The sequence below is a fragment of the Meleagris gallopavo genome, chromosome 21, assembly GCF_905368555.1.
Source record: "Meleagris gallopavo chromosome 21, MGAL_WU_HG_1.1, whole genome shotgun sequence".
Classification (NCBI taxonomy): domain Eukaryota; kingdom Metazoa; phylum Chordata; class Aves; order Galliformes; family Phasianidae; genus Meleagris; species Meleagris gallopavo.
The window spans coordinates 4923405-4942993 of record NC_139424.1 but is presented as its reverse complement, the minus strand read 5'-3'; the positions used below and the strand labels follow the sequence as shown (position 1 = coordinate 4942993).

Sequence of the window (19589 nt, the reverse complement as noted above, 5' to 3'; positions counted from 1 at the left end):
ACAGGGCAGCTATACACAAAGCCTCCAAGTACCCATCCAACCCATCCAACTAACTGCAGCAAGACAACAGTGAGACACATTAATCAGGATACCAGATGCACAAATCAGCTGTAATAATTATAAAGGATCTGTAATTCTGTATGTTATGCTCTGACGTTTCTTCTGTACTTGTAACTATTCTCAGAAAATCTTTAAAGTGAATATGTATATTTAACAGGCTGAAACCAAGTAAGCTGATTGAGTTTTACAAACCAAGACAGTGGGAAAAAAAGATTTACAAGACCATCGTGTCAAATAAGAAGGTATGCAAATGTATTTCCAGCATACTTCCATTAAAATGTGTTATTTTACAAGCCTGGGTAAATAAAAACAGGCTTCAACAGCACTTCTACTTAAGAGAGTTGATCAAATATGGATTGCTGTATTCTTAATGACCAGGTTCACTGGACTGCTGAGAAACGCATTTAAAAGTGCAATAAAGTGTCAGACAACGATTCCTCCTGCAAGTCTTGTCTGCCCTTTTCATCCAAAATGGACTTATTTACCAGCAAAACAGCTGACATCATAATGCCACTCAGCACAATTACTTAAAGGAGCAATTTCTTTTCCAAGTTTGTCTTTTTCCGCACCTTCAACTGCAGTGCCTGATGTGCATCAAAACACAGCTCCTAGTGCAACAAGCTGTGTCTGTTTACTTCAGTACCAATGGATACATGCAGGCACAGAACTCAGCAAGACATACCCAGCATGAACAGGAACAGTAAGATGACATATCTGGTTCTCTTTCAGCCTAACATAGAAAAAAATGTACCCAGGGTTTATACTTCAAGCTTCACCCCCTGGATAAAAAAATGAGCATCCTATTGGTATTTAAAATGTAGCAACAAAGTAATTAAAGCTTTATGCTGACATAAAAATGATGAAAATGAAAAAATATATACTCACAGGGTCTTTCTGAGCTGTTTGAAAGAGGCAGAGACTGTTAGACTCCATAAAGATTTAAATTAGGTTTTTGGTAAGCCACTACTTCGTTGAATCCGAGGCTTAGGAATTACAGCTCTGTACCTATCCAAACAAAGGCAGAACTAATAGAAAAACAAAGCCTAGGCCAAATCTTCTTCACATGAGTAGTTTCACCACTCAGTGGGATTACTCACGCAAGCAAGGCAATCTGCTTTCAACTGGCTGCCAATCACAGTGCTGCTCATGCAGTCCTCTGATACGGACACAAGAGGTCATATTGCAAGTGTGCTGGGAATTTGCTACTTCGGTGTATTTAAAATGCTAACATCTGTATGATACAATTTTAATAGCTCTTTCTGCAATAGGTTAAACATTTGCTACCAATCTGGCATCCAACTGCTGTCGATATTTGGACAAGTAATTTTGTGATTCCAATCGACTGTGCCTTGCTCTTCTGATAAAATCTATTTATTATTCATTTAATTCTGTTTATAAGAAAACACCCAGTATGATCTGTGCCTCAGCTCTGAAACCATGCTTAGGTGGCATCATCAATTAATGACACAATAGCAAGTTCTGGTGTGGGTCTTAAAAGGGTATAATATGTGCAATCTCTAAAACAAACAAGCAAACAAACACTAAAACAAGAGCAGAACAAAAAAAAATTTTTTTTGTTTATTCTTTTTGTAAAAAATTTTAATCAGAGCCAAAATCTGTGACCTGCAGCAGTCAGCAAGCACATCCTAGCTAAAGAAAACTTCCAGATCTCTGAAAATGAGCTTTCTTACAGCAGGACAGGCAGTGCTCTGTTATCTGGGAAGATGGGAAGCTGAGGCTTCCAGAGAAAGGAGAAGCCTGGTGATACATATTTGGTGTCTGCAGTTTCCAAACTCCCCCCTGGCAGCACTGGATAGTCTCAGCCTAGAATTACCCATGTCAGATTTATGTTTCTGCTTCATTACTTGTTCCCACTGAAAGGGGGAACAGGAGATCTAAAATGCAGCCAGAACTGACTCTAGAAATACTCAAGCTATGATCGCATCACAACACATCTGAATTTATAAATCAAAACACTGACAAAAATATCTCTGCGTGGAACCAGCTGCAAGGCTCTGCACTTACAGTGCAGTCAGCCCACAACCTGAATTAACTGACCAGAGATTAGGAAAATTGACAAAAAAAATATGAGGGTAAATGTGATGCAAAATGATCTCACAATTTGAATCAGTGCAGCTGGTGTCACCCACCTCATACATGATTGTGTTCAGATTCTGCTGACCAGAGCTCTGCTTGCTTTTTCCACTCTCTTTGCGCTGCTGCTTAAGATCAGTGAGTAGCTGGAACACCTGGAAAAAAGCAAACAAAAAAGCTCGTAGTCATCTGAGAGCATTTTACCTAAACATATGACATTGGGAAAACAAACAACCCAAAATCCTAGCAAGCAAATGAAATTAAAAAAAGGATTGCTTCTTTGCTGACTGCACCAGCAGGTAAAATGAAAAAACATTCTGGCAACAGAAAGGGGAATAAGGAGATGTTTAAATTCAATAAAGCAAGAGCAAACAGATTGCTAGCATTTATTACATGTTATCCAAGAGTCCTAGGAGAGAAATGAGCAGGAGAAACCTATTCTGTTTATTCTGTTTATCTTACCCCACGTCCTAAACAGAGTGGGATGCATACACTGCTGTACATACACCACTGCGATGGCACACAGCTCCTATTTAAATACAAGTGAGATGCTCAAAGAAAATTCCCTTAGATGTAATAGCAACACCTTCACATTTATGATGCAGTGTGTGAGATCTAGAGGATAAGCCTGAATGCAAGGAAAACATTTTGCTTTTTGCAACTATCAGATCTGCTGCAACACCACAACCTTTTTACCTGTCACAGTAGATGAGCAGCAAAATACTGAGAAAGCCTCACAATTACTGCTTGATTCCCATATTAAACCACATCTGGTTGAAATTTCTTCAGATGTTTTCCCTCTGCTTTACAGATTATCCAAAGCCAATACCCACAGCACAGTAACACATCACTTCTTACTGCTTCTTCTTGGTAACTGGCTTAATTCAAGTTCCACTGAAATTATAAACTTAAGAAGGAAGAATGCAAACATTTCTAGATGGTGAGAAACACCAACACAGCAGCTAGGAGCCCTGCACTTAGTTTGTGTGGTATCTTCTATGAAAAAGGAAAACTGTGTCCATTAAGCTCGAGCAGTCAATCCTTGAAAGCCAAGCATTGAGTAGCTATCTGAAGACAACATGACTGCTGACAGTGAGACATCAAAAAACAACCCCAAGCTCACAAAACAAAATCAGGCACAGAACATTAAATGCATCAGTCTTGAACACTCCTTTCAAACACCGCTTTCTGTGCAAAATATTACCTTGATAAAGAGAATGTTAGCTATGCCATCAAAGAAAAGAGGAGCAAACAGAAAGAGGTCCATAGTTTTAAGGGAATCAGTAACTTGAACGGCAGTAAAAAGCCATGCCCAGTGCAAATCCCTTCCTGCAAAGGGCTGAAAGCTGCACGCATGACAACTGCGCTCTGAAAGCTGAATAAGCACTTTTCAGTAACTTCATTTTCCCCACTTCCTTCTGCTCTTTTTCAACATATGTGGTACATTTACCAACATCAAGACAAAGCTGCACGGAATTTTGTCCAAAGAACACAACAAATTGATTCTGCAGTTCTTCCTGCTCCACACCATCCCTTTGGGACACCCAGAGATTTCACAGAATGGGGCCAATGCCACAACTGAGACCCAGTAATACCAAATTTCCAACATCCACAGGAAGCAGAGATGATCTTGCAATAAATAACCTCTGAAATACTTGCTATCCTCTGTACTGCAATAATACACTTATTTTGAGCAGATACTTAGTGCCAGTGTGGCTAATATCTATTTCTTTCTAAGACAGCTCTTTCCAAGTGCCTCATTAAAGCTCTTCTAACAGCCACCAGATGGTTGTTTTGCTGTACACATACAGCTCGAGAGAAAACATTTTAAGATTTACTTCAGAATAGGATAAAACAGCTGTGCAACTTTAAGCCTCAGCATTAAAACAATATAAAGAAAATACATGGTTTACTAAAACCATTCAAAAGCTATTTTCATAAACAATGCATTGAGAGCTTTCTGTCACCTGGCTGAAGTTAAACCAGTAAGAACACCACAGTCACAGACCACCCTGAGCCAGAAGGGAGATATATAAGGATCAAATCCTCTCTAATTTCTTTCTATTTCACTAAAAAAATAAAATAAAATAAAATAAAATAAAAATGCATCTTTACTCTGAAGATAGGAGAGTACCTAGGAGCTTACCTACACTAGAAAATAAGACTCTCCAGATTTCCTTTTTCTTTTTCCTTAATAACAAATAAAACAGGAGGACAAAACAATAATCACAGACAGGTCTCACTTCAAAAAGAAGTGTACAGGCGACTGAGAGCAGCATCACAGTGCTGGTTCAGCATCAGGATGGAGACAGACGTACCTCAAAGTTACTCAGCAGTGCAGCATTCGCATCTTTTCTAAAAGAAAAGCAAAAGAATACAATTATTTATGGTCCAAATGAAACTGTCTGCAATTTTTCTTTGCAGAATCACAGGCTCTAAAAGAATGGACACTATTTTCATATTTCTTCACAAAATCATTCAAAAACTTATCTGTGAGGAATCTACAATTACCAATCTGTTGCCACATCAGGAAAATCACAGCATGATTCCATAAATATCCATCATATCTGGTACACTTGGTCCCATGAGCCATAACACAACTTCCATTTCATACTCCTTCTACTCAGACACACTCACTCAAATTCACCAACTAAATCCAAATCTCCTCTCTTACATAGAAAGGCCTCCAGTTTTATTTGACAGGAAAAGCCATTAGGATTGCACAGACTATTTATTTATTAGTGAAGAACAAGGAAAAAAAAAACAAAACAATTACTATTCCTATACAATGTACGCGTGAGTATAGCTATGCCACTCAATTCACACACAACATGATGAGTTCTAAAAACAAATGAGCAACTTATCAAATTCCTTCCTCATTTATTATTTCAATCTTTATGTGACTGCTTCTTCATTAGCAGCACGAGGCTCAGTGCCCTGTTTCCCACCAGCCCTGCATTTCCTTATTAATTCTGTCCCAATTGAGAAACACTTGCTATCCACCACAGTAAGCTGACTGCATTCTCACTGAGTTAAATGTGTTTTTAAATTAATGGTGCCTATATTATTACTACATATTGTAATTTTATATTCGTAAATTAAAAAAAGGGGATAGAAAAGCCTGATGCAGAACACCATACATTCCCCTCACAATACATTGTGCTGAGCAGTCAGCAGCCACAACAACAGCAAGTTTTCATACAAAAGGAAAAAAAAAAAAAGGCTTTTCTCAGGTCTGTGCATATAACAACAACAAAAAAAGGTACAATGTATTGTTAAGCACCATCCACGGTCTGAATAGAACCGTCCCGTTCATCGCTTTCAAATGCGTTAAATGCATCCACAAACTTCCACAGGTTCTATCATTGTTTTTAAATGAAAAGGACCTCCTAAAATACGCTGAGATGAACTCCAACTTCCATTTTGCTGACTCGAGTCAAACTTCAGCAGTGAGCTCACACAGCTGCCATTCATGTTTTACAAACCCTATAGCTTCTGTTGTGAGGTAAATGCAATTCTTCAGAATCTTTGCATCCAGGCTACGCTACACAAATCCCTATGGATCAAAGACATCCTTTGTTAGAAATCATAACAGCGCTGGAGAACTGCATGGGGAATTGTTGGGTGACAAAAGTGAGAGGATCGTATAGAGTAAATACATTACAGGGAAAACGGGTCCCTGGGAAACCTATCAGAAATTAAATTGTTTAAGACAACCGCTTCTTTTTTTTTTATTATTTTAAAACACCGTCATGCTTATTTTTCTTCTTACAGTGGATAGTAAATGAGCCAGCATAGATCTTAAGCCTTCAACACTACTTGCTGTGCTGAAATACCAGAGCTACAAGCTGGTAAGCAAGCCCTGCTTCAAAAACGTTACAGAATTCATTTTTATGGCATTAAGACTTATCAGTCCCAGACAAAGAGTTAAAAAAGAACGCACCAAAAGAATAAATAATCTTTCTTAGAACCGAAGGCCCTCCTGGGCCTCAGCACAGGACAAACCATCACCCCGCGCCCCACAGCGATGCCAACAAGGTAAAAAGGCGCTCAGCTCAGACCCACACAGACACATCTGCACACACAATAAGAACCCCACACGCAACGCGGCCCGGCACCCCGCACAGGGAGCAGCGCGGCACCCAACCCGCCCCGCTCCTTACACCTCCATCTTGTCCGCCGCCCCGCGCAGCCGCGCGATGAGGACACTCTCGTAAGGGGCGGCCCCTGCCGCACCGCAGCCGGACGGGAGTGTGTGGTGAGGCTGAAGGAGGTTCGGGTGAGGAGGGAGGAAGCAAAAGCGAAGAGGAACGACTGAAAAAAAGCCAAAAATAAAATAAGAAAAAATAATAAAAATAAAAATTCACAAGCGAAAAATAGCAACTGCATTGGCCGGGAATCGAACCCGGGCCTCCCGCGTGGCAGGCGAGAATTCTACCACTGAACCACCAATGCTTACACTGAATGATATCTCCCCGTCTGCTGCCCTATGCTGACTGCTGTCTGCATATCATGCTCTCATGTCCACCTTGGTCGGCAGACAGGCTTTCAACATTTTCACACTGCAATAAAAGACCTCTCGGGCATTCACAAACCTTTAAAACAGATGCACCTACCAGTCCCTCCGGATGATATGGAGGATAAGAATAAAATCACAGTCATAGAACATCCTGAGTTGGAAAGGACCCACAAGGACCACCAGGTCCAACTCCTGGCTCAGCGCAGCACCACTCAAAAATAACAGAATATGGACCCTTTGCATGTTGAAAGGAAAGGCAGATTTCACTTGCAGAACAAAAACTACTGCAGACAGAAAACTTGGTATGAAAAATGTTATTTGGAGTGGAAAATAGCATTGCTGTAGTCCTTCCAAATCAATATCAGGCATTTGCAAACAGAAAAGTAAAGCCTCATTGCTGTATAGACGTGTAGTCCCGCTGTGGTCTGATTTTTGTGTGTTCCTGTGTGGAGACAGGAGTTGGACCCAATGATCCTTATGGGTCCTTTCCAACCTGGGATGTTCTCTGATTCTATGAGTCCCATACACCTGCTTGTTAATGGCAGGGCTGTAAGAGCAAGGATGGCTTGGACATCCTGTACCCACCACCTCCCTGTTATAGCAGCAGCACAAAATCCACTAGCTAATATTCTCTTCGGAGTCAAGTCAGGAGAAAATCTACTCTCAATTTGGGTCTTTGTTTCTCCTTGAGGTGCTGCAAAATTGTTGGCCAGTTCTGAATGATTTGAGAAAACAGAAGCACTTCTGGAGCCGTCTGAAGTGCTCAGCCAGAAACAGCTCTTGGGTATTCAGGTACAGTCATGGTCAGATACCTAAGTGCTGGGAAAGCTTAAAAGCCTACCATAAGGCTTTTTCAGCCCTTTTCATTTGCAGATCCCTAAAAAAGTTTCATTAGATACGTGGAACCATCCACGTACAAGTTGTAGTACAGATGGAAATTATTTTATACCCCAGAATCACTTTTCATGGAGTCCTTAGGAAAAAAGAGCCAGGTGAAGAGTCTTTAACCCACAGATTGAAAGCTGTTGTCTGACCCAGTGGAATGGCTGCAATGGATGCTGGTCTTTTTTCATGTCAGGATTAACTGACCTTGCAAGTTGGCAAATGCTCTGCAACTTCTTTGCCATGTTTCTAATCTTGCCCACGAAACTGCCTGTACGCCATCTCCCAGCTAGACTAAGAGGAAGAAAAGAATTGAAAAGCTTTCACTTGAGAATGTTATTTCCAGACTTTACCAAATTTCCAGAGTTGTGTTCCAGAAGCCTACAAATCCTTATGTGCCTCTCGTCACTCTCTGTAGATACGGGTTCAAAATCTTCAGCATATTAATTGTATTTCTCCTTTGTTAGATTTCTCCCCCAACACCAATTTATCATCTTTGTGTTTAGTTTTTCTCCAAAAGTTTTGTTCCAGACCTTTTTTACTGTCCACAATGACAACGCCCAATCCCAGCAGCTAGAAAGAATGAGCATAACACAAATGCCTCTCTCAGTGGCCCTCAATCTTTTTCTTTCCAAAAGAAACATTCTTCCTACATTCTTCCTAGCAGAGACGTGCAACCTGTTAGGGTTGAAGTACATAAACGACCAGCTACAGGTCCACTGACATCATGCAAGGGGAATCTCTAGGAGAGAACTCATCACCGTTACGTACAACTTTGCAGGAGAGATGGAGTGATTAACTCAGTGAACTTTGTTTTTAATTGCTGCACGTTAGATGTTAGACAGTTATGCTACACCATCCATAGGGAATGCAGACATAGGTTTTTCTAAATGTGCTTAGCATGTCAACATTTTAAGCATTGGCTTGTGATTGTTACCACTAAGGCTTGGTAGAGAGGGGCCTCGGTATTAACTATTGAAAGCAGGGGGCCTAGCAATTGCTATTGAAAGCAGATCTGCAGGGTATTTGTATTCTTTGTCATGAAAGATGTTTACTGTATTCAGCATTTCGCTGATCACCCTATAGTGTCTTTTTTTCTTTTACATTCAAAATTCATTAAACAAGGTTGTTGTTTTTTGTTTTTTGTTTTTTTTTTTTTAACAAAAAATGTCAGCACTGCTTCACACCAGTCTAGCTGACGGTGCGTTTGACCAGCACTTTTAGTCCACAGCGCTTTTTTTTTCCTTTTTCTAAACCAAAATGACACTTAAAAAAGAATGTTTTTAAAGAAGATATATTGTAGCTGTTTGTCACCTCAGTCTCAGTTATGAAAACTGTTATGAATAGAGGATTTCTATACACCACAAAAGCACTTTCAGAGCTGCACTCCACAAGTATTGCGCTCTTCCAGCAAAACAAAAATAAGCACTGTGAATACTGAGGATGTGAATGTGATTGCTAAAGCAAGTACAAATAAAATTCAAATCTTAGAGGACAATAAAATATATTTAATTAAACTTCTCCATGCTGCGACATGGGCGATTTTGCTCTTACTACTTCATTGTATGTCAGCTGGGAATAGTAATATATGAATGATGTGCCATTCTCTGTGCCAAATGGAAAACAAGTGGACAACAAAACACCCTTCCATGAGAACCTCCTCAGGATTTAACTGGGGACTGGGGATCTGGGGGTTATTCTTTCATTAAGCAAATAAAGGGCTGAAAGAAGAAAACAGACAGCAGTGAGACATCAATACCAGCACAAATAAAGAAGATAATAATGATGAGGATACATTTCAGTGTTTGTTAGAAGAGACCTATTCTGCAATTCTATTTCACTACTTTTCCCTCAAAAAAAAGCTCCCCAGCCCCAAGAGTCTTTAAGACATCTTTTTTTTTTTTCAATGTTCAGTTTTGCATTAAGGATTTCTGACTGGCTTTATAGCTTCACTTCCACTTCTATTACAACAATATTACTCTGTATTCTATGTTACCCGCTGTATAGAAGAGATCAGTATTAAGTGTTTCATCTGAAAACAGGAAAAGAGAGAATTAATAACCTTCTAGATACAACCTGGGACAGTGTTCTGTACATAAACTAATCCCTGTGAAGTTGCTCAGTGCACAGTGATACCGCTGATGGATCCCATGTGGAAGGACTTGTCCTTGCCATGTGTAATTCCAGGCATAGATTAATAAAAATAGGATCATCTGATAACAAACACAGAAGGCTTCTTGATCACAAAACCAGATTAGCGGTCAAGGCACAGATTATGAAAACAGCAGAAATTCAGCTAAATTGTTCCTATTGATTAATACCTGGCTGCACGTGGCTTGCAGATTTTTGTTCCACAGCATCCATTAGAACAATTTATTTCATCACCACAAATATAACACATGAATGTGTTACTGATCTCTCATCTCACTTGGGCACCTGGGATCGCTACTTTTCCCCTTTTTCCCTCTGGGCACATCCTGCTGGATATCTTCAGGCAGAAAAACATATAGTCCTCACTTGGGCTTGTGCTAACCTATACTCATACCACAAACATGAGACAGATGCTCTCTGTACTGGGTGCACTCAGGTTATAAACTGAATGCTTATGATTCTCCCAAAACAACAGCAATTTCCTGTCAAAGCCCAGAGTAAGGACAAGGACACTCGTAAAGGGTGAAAGAAAAGTAGTAAAAATGATGGATTTCAAAGCAAGAAGGATGTGATCACAAAGCAATCAAGCAGTTTCCTAGTGTAGATGTCCTGGAGTAAATGGAAAAATGAGACAAGTTGAAGAACTGAGAGAACAGAAGAAAAAGGACAGGACAGGCAGCTAAAGGGAAGAAAGAAATGGGGATGAGAAAACTAGAATATGTTTCACAAGCTTTGCCAAAGGTCTGTGCCATGCAGATGGAAGCATGCTACACTGTAGTAGCACACGGTAAGGGCAAACCAGCAAGTGCTCTTTCAGAGCAGAAAAGTGCTGTGTCTAATGAGAAACTGATGCTGGGGAGAAGCTTTGTGAGCACCTGTTCCCAATGCTCTCATTTTTTGAATCAATTCTATAAAACCATGATATTTAGAGTCTGATGGAGCTATTTGCTAGACATGGGCTATTTGCCAGGGCTGCAGACCAGTGATTGCCATGACACTGCACAAAACCCACAGCCTCAGGTTCACAGGACCTTCTCAAGATTGACCCAATGCAATTGGTGACAGCAGAAACCCTGAAAGCTGAAGTATCCTTTGAAACGGGGGGAAAAGGCTCATCTGCACAGGAACTGGAGACAAAATAGCTCCCAGCTGTTTCATTCTTGTGTGTTGCTGGCAATGTAGATGGAGTGTGGATGATCCACCCAACATCGCAGGTACATTCATACCAATGTAGAGGGGGATGCCAGAGTGAAAGGACTCCTTCAATACAAGGGTACTCCCTGACAAGGAGATAACTTGCCAGTGAAACCACATGGCAGATACTCTCCCACCACAGGTACTCTTACACCAATATCTTTACAAACAAGCAACATGAGGGCATCTCTGCCAGCTCTCTTCTTCACAGCCACTCTACCCACTGGGAAACCTCTCCCTGACCTTTTCCTGATTGAGCAGGGGCCGGACACAGGACAGGGGTGGGCAGCATGAGGGGGACCGGGGGGAGAGGGGCAGAGCTGGGCTGGACGAGGGGACACTCCGCCCCAATGGGGCGTGACGAGATGCCAGCCCAGGCTCCGAGGCACGTAAAAGCGGGGCGGTGAGACCGGAGAGCACGGAGCAACCAGCCAGGGCTGAGCTGCGGAGACGGTGAGCAGGACCGTGTGGGCAGCTGGGGAGGCTCTGTGCTGCTGTGGGGCTGGGGCAGAGCTGAGCTGAGCCAAACAGAGCTGAACTGAGCCTCGCCTTGCTATTCTGCAGGTTGCACCAGGTGCCAGGATAGCTGCAAACACGAGCAAAACGTCGTCCGAAATGGCAACCGAGGTGAGACCGAACTTTGCTTTTCCTATGGGGTGCTCTCGGGGTGCTGATAGCTGACTGATAGCTCCACAGAGCATCTAGCCGTGTTCGTTAGGGTGCTTCAGTGTGCTTCTCTCTGCCTGATTTCTTTTCCCAGAATTTTGAATGGAAAGGGAACAGCAAACATATTTGCTGCAATATACTTATAAACTGCAATAATACGCTTCTTTACTACTTATATACTGCCATATACTAAGATATATTCCAATACCTCTTCCCCATCCAAGCGCTTAGCTCCCAACACTGGCCTTCAGCACCCCATCCATTCACCGCAGCAGGCTGCGCTCCCAGCGAGGGGCTGCAAAACCTTGCTTTCACAACCCGATTCCTCCGCCGCAGTTCCTGTTGACAAACTGCTACAAAGAGAAAAGTTAATAGACTTGAGCATTTCGTGCCTACAGTTTTCCTCCCCTCCATCGGCTGCCTGGGAAGGGGCTCCCGGAGCCGCCCGCTGTCCATGGTACCGGCAGCCCCGCAGCCCAGCGCTGCCGTAGCTTCTCTGTGTTTGAGGATTTGGGAGTGTGCTGCTGTTTCTCTTTTTTTTTTCTTACTCAGCATTTATAATACTGAATGGTCTGCACTTTAGCCATTTTGGTGTTAGCTTCAAACACTTTGTAATTACAGGAGTGTTTTACGAGTGTGGCTACTTTTGGCCCACAGCTCTTGGTCAACCGAATATTTTCTTAGTCTCCTCGCCTCCTACTTTTGTGTTTCAAGAGGCTGTGAGGGAGTTGGTGACCTGTAGCTACCTTGAAGAATAGATCCATACAACCCTTGTGCCATATGCACTAATATTTGTTTTCAACACAAAATCTCTCCAGAGCCCTGCAGGGGTAAAATATCTCAGACTCCTGAAACAGACTGGACAGCTCAAGGCTAAATACCTGCAAAAATAACATTTACTCCAACTCTTCAATTTTTTTTTCAAAGCTCTTGAAGTCCAGAGGCCTTTCTGATTAGTGCTACAGCACTGCAAAGGAAGATGCTGAAGCACACCCACAGTTTTACTTGAATATTGCACTGAGAGATTTTTAGGAGAATATATGAATAATGCATTTGAATATGTCCTTTAATTTCATTACTCTCAGGGGGATAAACTTTTGGGAGGAAGATTTGTTGGAAGCACAGATCCCATCATGGAGATTCTCAGCTCTCCTATATCCACTGAGCAGAGACTGTCTGAAGTTGATATCCAGGCAAGCATGGCTTATGCCAAAGCCTTGGAGAAGGCTAGCATCCTAACCAAAACTGAGCTGGAGAAGATCCTGAGTGGCCTGGAAAAGGTATTTATTTCCTTCATAAATTGTCATGCATGCTCAGTACAATTCCCACAACAGTACTTTGATGAATAGCTTATCTGACAGCATCTGTTGTCACCTCCCTGAGTTGATGCTCTAAAAACCATCTTTCTGTGGTCATCCTATTTCTTAGCACTAGGCATGTGGAAAAGTGCATTCCTGAAAGAGAATGCTGTCTGAAACCAGGGAGAACTGGAGAAGTCCGTGTGTATTGCATTTGGTACTCCAGCAGATAATCTGGAAAGGAGATAAATGCTTACAATCCATCTAGCTAAAGCAAAAATCTCTAATGAGCACAGTGTGAATACTTCCTATGGAAACCTGGTGCCTCGGTGAGGTGTGCTCAGCATGACCTGCCCTCCCATCCTCATCAGACTGAACATTCCTGAGGAATTGTTTCAGTGTGAATTAGGAATATTCTTTTTCCAATGGCACTTGGGATCCCTTTGTGTCTGGCTGCCTGAGTTAGTAGAAGGCAATGCACAGTATTGTATAGGGGTGAAGAAGAGTCAGCCACTAAGCACTTTTTTTGAAATATTCATTGTTGTTGCTCACCTACCATGGACAATGGGCACTCTATACAATGTTTGTATAGGAAAATCTTTATGGACAATGCTAAAGCAATCACTGCCACTTCAGCTCACTTTCTCACTGTGATGCTTAAGTCCTGCTACAGCCAGGATTGCAGGATCAGCAAGGATCAAAAGATGAATCTCCCCCAAGTGCAATACAGAATATAGGGATAGAGCAGGCAGCCAGCCTTGGCCTGAAAGAACAGGAATGCTGGAGCTGCTGTGAGAATGCTTTCATTCCCAATTGGGTGGCAGAAGTTGGTATTTCCTGGGGACAACTTACAAGTCCCCCACTCAGGGAAACAATATGAGCTGACTTGTGTTTCTGCTGACATTTATAGATCTCTGAGGAATCATCTAAGGGAATCCTTGTAATGACCCAAAGTGATGAGGATATCCAGACTGCCATTGAACGCAGACTGAAGGTTTGGGTCCTTTAATTCCTCCTATTCCTCTCCCTCTCTAGCTAGTGCTGCCTGACATTAAGCACATGTGCCTCAGTCCCCAGCATGGTGAAATTCCTCAATGCCCTGTGGTACTGACATATTAGGTGCACAGACAGCAGTGTCCAGAACCCCTTTTGTGTGGAAGAGAGTCTGTACAAACCTAGAATCCAAACTTCTCCTTCCCCAGAAGAGAATACTAGGCCTGAACCCCTTGCTGAGTTAGAGGATGTCTGCTCTTGCGAGTAATCTCTTGCTCAGAATAGAGACACTGACAGAAGTTATCCTCTTGTCCTCAGGAGCTGATTGGGGATATAGCTGGAAAGCTGCAGACTGGAAGAAGCAGGAATGAACAGGTATACATGGAACTATTTGTTTTTCCTATTGTGCTCTTCCCCTCCTCACTTCAGGAAACCTCTGACCAGAGCTGCCTTTGGCTCCCATCCTATAGAAGAAGATATGGTGACATTATAACATTAACATGACCATGGACACTTATGATAAATGAAAGATTCATCTTCCCAACATATAGAACAAGGAGGGGGTTATTTTACAATGACAGTGTCAGGCTACCATATATGTCACATACTTTTTTTCTGACTGTGGCCAATCTTATCCAGGTTGTGACTGACCTGAAGCTGCTCCTGAAGAGTTCCATCTCTGTCATCTCCACTCACTTGCTGCAGCTCATCAAGACCCTGGTGGAGCGTGCTGCCATGTAAGTCCTTTCCCATGTCCATGATCTGAGCCTTCTTGGGACAGGAGACTCTAGACTTGCTCTTTGACTGGTAACAATCATGTCAACAGCAAAGTCTTCTGCAGAGGATGTTACAATCAGGCACTGTGTAATAGCACAGGGAATAGCCACTCTTTCTCCACAGCCCACATCAGAGAGACATTCCTCTTTCCTCATTGTATCCTGGGGATATAGAGAGAGGAATGCAAAGACCATGTACAGCACAACACAGGCTAAAGATATTCTCCTCATTACCTTGCCAGAAAACCCGAGAGTGTACCTTCCACCGCTCTCTATACTGACAGCTGACTTTCTCTTCTTTCACATGCAGAGAAATTGATGTTATCATGCCTGGCTACACCCACCTGCAGAAAGCTCTGCCCATCAGATGGAGCCAGTTCCTGCTCAGGTAACCACCTTTCACACTGGGCTCTAGGAAGGGAACCTTTCTCCATTCTTGGGGCCCTGCACAGATGGAGCCTAGAAGTGCATCATTCTCTGATGGGGCAGCTGGGGGAGACATGGCAGAACTAACCCTGAAAGCTGCCACAGGAATGCTCCATGTCCAGTGTCTCTTGGCTCTGACCAGCCAGAAATGCAAATGCTAAGTGCACTGTGGAGGCCAACTCTCAGCATGCCCCATCTTTGGCCAGTATTACCTCTTGGCTCAGACAAGGTTTCTCCGCTTCATCTGCTTTCTCTCTCATGTCCCCTTATAGCCACGCTGTTGCACTGACCCGTGATTCTGAGCGCCTGGGAGAAGTGAAGAAAAGGATCACTGTCTTGCCTCTGGGAAGGTAATGTCTACTTTCTGTGTAATGCCTGGGAAACACTTTGTTATCTAATGTCTTGAGGGATATCTTCTCTGCTTAACAAAGATCAATTTTGATTGGAGTTTGCAAGATAATATATGTGACTTCTTTTTCCTTCTTCCCTGGCAGTGGTGTCCTGGCAGGCAACCCACTAGAAATTGATAGAGAGCTTCTGCGTAGCGGTAAGTGCCTATTGTTGAGTAGCATGGGTCTACTTGATGTATCTGGGAGGGAGGGAAGAAAAACAAGTGGCTTCCCAAGGCATCGTCATGCCGTATAATCCTGGACCAAGTGCCAAGGATTCATATGGTTTCTTTAATGCAAAAAGAGGGCTATGTCCGTGAGGTGGTAGCTCCCACGAGGCATAACACTTCAGCATGGGTGTGCTGCTGGGACTACTTAAGGACTCAGTCACCTGTAGGCTGGGGCAGCCTGCTGCCTTCAAGCCCCGGTCGTGATAAACCAAACCTCTTCTATCTGTCACTTTCCTTACAGAACTGGACATGACTTCCATCACTCTGAACAGCATAGATGCCATCAGTGAGAGAGACTTTGTGGGTGAGTAGAACTCTATCCTTCTTCCCTCCCCCAAGTTAGAAGCAGATGCTGGACACCTTCCCAGTTAACAGCATTTAACAAGGGAGCTGAAATCCCACACGGGGAAGTAACCAAACAGAAAATCTTTGCACATGTCTAAGCTCCAGTCAGGGCTCCCTGGTTTGTTAAACACAAACACCCTTTTCACTTCCTATTTTTCTGCCTTTTCTGCAGTGGAATTAATCTCTGTTGCCACCCTGCTGATGATCCACCTTAGCAAGCTGGCTGAAGATCTCATCATCTTCAGCACCACTGAATTTGGCTTTGTGACCCTCTCTGATGCCTACAGGTAGGTGCCTGGTCACTGACAGTCCACCCCCAAGACTCTCCTTGTCTCTGATTTCTGTTTCTGGCAACTGAACCACATCTCCATTCACTGATCACTCCTCCCCAGCTACTGCTGGCAGCAATATGCTGTAAGAGAACAGGCACAGAAAACTTCCTTCTCTGTTGGGGATTCCTGCCAAAGCCCTTCCCAGAACAGCCCGGGTTTGCAATACTAACAGACTTCCTGTCTCTCAATGCAGCACAGCCACTGCCCTGCCTCTCTGAGGGCACAGAAAAACCAGTCCTGGCTGCTCATGCCTTCTGTGCAACTGGGCCTTGAAGAGAAGCCTCTCTTTTGTCTCCCCTGAGAGACAGCACTGGGTGGTAGCTCCAGACAGGACTGCAAAACCAAAGACTCTGCTTTGGGAAACCTGAGAAACTCTGCACTCACTTCACTGCTTTCCTACACTGAGACAGGTGTCCGGTTAAGGGGGGCTACAGATCACTTCTGCAGGGCTGGGCCAGCGTGCTGCATGTCTTAGTCTGCATCTGCACAGACTGGGGTCTTGCTCACTATTACACTCCCAACACTTTTCTTCCAGCACTGGCAGCAGCCTGTTGCCTCAGAAGAAGAACCCTGATAGCCTGGAACTGATCCGCAGCAAAGCTGGTCGTGTGTTTGGACGGGTGAGCCTGTTAAAGAAAGAAGAGGGGCAGGGAAACTGCTCATATTGGGGCTAAATCAGCTTCCTTCTTCATGCCTCTGTGTAAAAATTGAAATTATGCTGGGCGTAGGCTGTGAATCTCTGCTGGGGCAATGTGTTTGTCTTCCTGTAACTAACTGCCGTACTTGTTTCTCTCTGCAGTTGGCTGCTATTCTCATGGTTCTGAAAGGAATTCCAAGCACCTTCAGCAAGGATCTGCAGGTAAAGCAGATATTACTTCCACTCCAGTTCTTTGAGGAGACTGTTGTCTCCTGCTCTAGAGAAGTCTCTCGTGCTATATTTCTTGCACAAGTACAGCTTGTGTGCAAGATGATAAAACTGGGGCTGCATCAGGTCATCTAACAGCAATTTCCATCCGTGCTCTCATGCAGGAGGACAAGGAAGCTGTCCTTGATGTTGTGGACACTCTGACTGCTGTGCTCCAGGTTGCCACCGGAGTGATTTCTACCCTCCAGGTAAGGCTTCAGCTTCTCATTATTGAATGTGGTTGGAGGTCACATTTTAAGTGTAATACAGATACAAGAGCTCTAGTCTGGTTCTAACATGAAGACTTGCTCACTCTTACTGCTTGTCAGTCCCCCCACCACAGGCAGCTCAGATACACTTGGGCAGAAGGTCCTTGGAGAGCCTGGTCCCTCCTTGATGAAATCCAGTCACTGAGACCACTAATATGTCCCCAAAGAGCAGCAGATGATAACTTCTTGCTCTGCCTCTCCTCTCTGCAGATCAACAAGGAGAACATGGAGAAGGCTCTGACCCCTGAGTTGCTGTCTACTGATCTGGCTCTCTACTTGGTTCGTAAAGGAGTAAGTATCAGAGGAAGGCTTGGAGCTCTGACTTCTTTAGATTCAGAATACTGCTCAGTGAGGGCCTGAGATGAGGCCTTCTGTTCTGTCCCCAGGTGATGGTCAGTGTGGGTCAACAAACACGAGAGCTGGAAACACATTCTTTACATGTATCCCAAGTAGTGGAACTGCTGCCGGGTGGACTTGATAGTAATTTACAGGTGGAATTTTACGTCCTAATGCCTCCCCTCTTCACACCCCAGAAAACAAGGATTCGGATTTCATTTCTCTAATTAAAATCAAACCAACCAATATGAGAGCACATCTACTCTTGCCCAAGACTGCGCTTCAGTTGCCTGGTTACTTGATTGTGCTCTTTGCTTCTCATTGCAGATGCCCATCAGACAAGCCCAAACTGCTTCTGGGAAGGCCGTCCACCTTGCTGAGACTAAAGGCATCACCATCAATAATCTCACCCTGGAGGACCTGAAGAGCATCAGGTTTGTACCACATTACCATAGATCCCCTCAAAATACAGGTATCAGTCTGGCTTCCTTATGGTCCCCTTCTGCACATATCCTGAGCTTAACAGCACTACAAAATTCTTCCTGGTCTATATACCATTGCTGCTACTGCCAAGCTTGTATTGACTGAAGTTTGGTGAGGGAGACAACAGTGCTGCCTTTTGACTCAGGCAGGGCATGGGCCACAGGTACTGGGAGGGTATGGAGAAATTCATGCCTTGACCTGGAGGCACCAGCACTGTAGAGGAGTTTGGCTTCAAACTTCCTTCCTCCCTCTGCCCTCGCAGCTGTCTTTGGTGTGGCAGGAACTGCTCCTGTCAGGCACTAGAAGTGCAGAAGCAGAGCTTCATGATGCGTTTCCCCTTAGTAAAAGGCTCAGCCTCCGCTTCCTTATTTTCTCCATAGGCAGTATAAAGCCATCAAGCAGTGCCCATCATTCCCCACTGATACCTGTTCTCTTTGCCTCTCCAGCCCCCTGTTTGCCAGCGATGTCTCCCAGGTCTTCAGCGTTGTCAACAGCGTGGAGCAGTACACTGCCGTGGGCGGTACTGCCAAGAGCAGCGTGACTGCCCAGATCGAGCAGCTGAGGGAGCTGCTGAAGAAGCAGAAGGAGCAAGCTTAGAGTGTGGGGACATATCCCGTGGCTGCAGCGTTGTGCTTATCACACTAATCCAGAGTTAATAAACACTGTGGTGTATTGTAGTTCACTGAAACTCCTGTGTTGCGTATTGCTTTCAAGGGACAAAACTGGGCTTCCTCGGCCCTTCTGAGGCTGGTCACTGGTGTGAATGAACTCTCTCCTTCCTGGCAAAGGAACTGTTATGAGGGGATAAACTCTACTGGGCAGCAGGAGGGTGTGTCTACATCAGGAGACCTGCAAATGATGGGAGCAGTTGGACACAGCACGAGGCTGGACGCAGCTGTGCCACAGCAAGCTATACAGCATGCTGAGGGAAGATCGGGGTGTGTGTGGGGAAAGACACATGGTACTATATCTGTAACACATGCCACATGTCCAGCCCTCACTGAACTCCTGCTAGGACTATGTTTCCCAACCAGCCAGGCTGCCTGCCTTCTGGCAGGGAAAAATTTCCTCACCAGTTGGCAGTGGAACATGCTTAGTCTTAAGCAGAATGTGGTCTGCAGGACAACCCACAGCTCCTCCTCATTCATCATTAAAGCACCTTCAGTTCTGGTTTACTCCAAAGAACAGGAGTTGCATTGTTTCCAGGAAAGCTCTTTTTTCTGTGTGACCCAGGCCAAGCTA

General features: G+C 43.8%; 2 protein-coding genes and 1 non-coding gene across 16 annotated transcripts in view; 1 reads left to right on the top strand and 2 right to left on the bottom strand.

Annotated features, from left to right (window-relative positions):
* The window catches only part of CRCP (CGRP receptor component), a 47459-nt gene that overhangs the window by 21028 nt on the left and 6842 nt on the right, over positions 1-19589 (bottom strand). The window contains exons 1-6 of one of the 13 annotated variants that reach the window (XM_085240604.1): positions 18773-18906; positions 15272-15365; positions 14509-14795; positions 11775-11919; positions 4473-4509; positions 2211-2309 (exon numbers count right to left, since the gene is read on the bottom strand). In XM_085240604.1, coding sequence (XP_085096730.1) covers positions 2211-2309; positions 4473-4509; positions 11775-11785 — 147 coding nt within the window. In that variant the 5' untranslated portion in view covers positions 11786-11919; positions 14509-14795; positions 15272-15365; positions 18773-18906. The other 12 variants (XM_085240607.1, XM_085240613.1, XM_085240606.1 and 9 more) reach the window with 12 other exon arrangements.
* On the bottom strand, positions 6539-6609 carry TRNAG-GCC (transfer RNA glycine (anticodon GCC)). The gene has a single exon. It is a non-coding gene; the product is annotated as a tRNA-Gly (tRNA).
* Positions 11309-19035, top strand: LOC100546521 (delta-1 crystallin). Of its 2 annotated transcripts, XM_085240594.1 has the most exons (18): positions 11309-11353; positions 11465-11527; positions 12652-12846; positions 13775-13858; positions 14176-14232; positions 14497-14594; positions 14944-15021; positions 15332-15409; positions 15554-15606; positions 15920-15982; positions 16196-16310; positions 16891-16975; positions 17155-17214; positions 17385-17468; positions 17739-17819; positions 17915-18019; positions 18192-18298; positions 18794-19035. In XM_085240594.1, exons 2-18 carry the CDS (start codon positions 11516-11518, stop codon positions 18942-18944), a joined length of 1506 nt encoding a protein of 501 aa, XP_085096720.1. In that variant the 5' UTR covers positions 11309-11353; positions 11465-11515; the 3' UTR covers positions 18945-19035. The 2 variants fall into 2 exon arrangements, with proteins under 2 accessions (XP_085096720.1, XP_031412263.2); XM_031556403.2 differs by lacking the exons at positions 11309-11353; positions 17915-18019.

What these genes read in the sequence shown, in the direction of transcription:
- LOC100546521 (XM_085240594.1), top strand. An exon ending in CTGGTGGAGCGTGCTGCCAT is followed by an intron (nt 14,595 to 14,943) that starts GTAAGTCCTTTC and finishes TTTCACATGCAG; the next exon opens with AGAAATTGATGTTATCATGC. An exon ending in TAGAGAGCTTCTGCGTAGCG is followed by an intron (nt 15,607 to 15,919) that starts GTAAGTGCCTAT and finishes CTTTCCTTACAG; the next exon opens with AACTGGACATGACTTCCATC.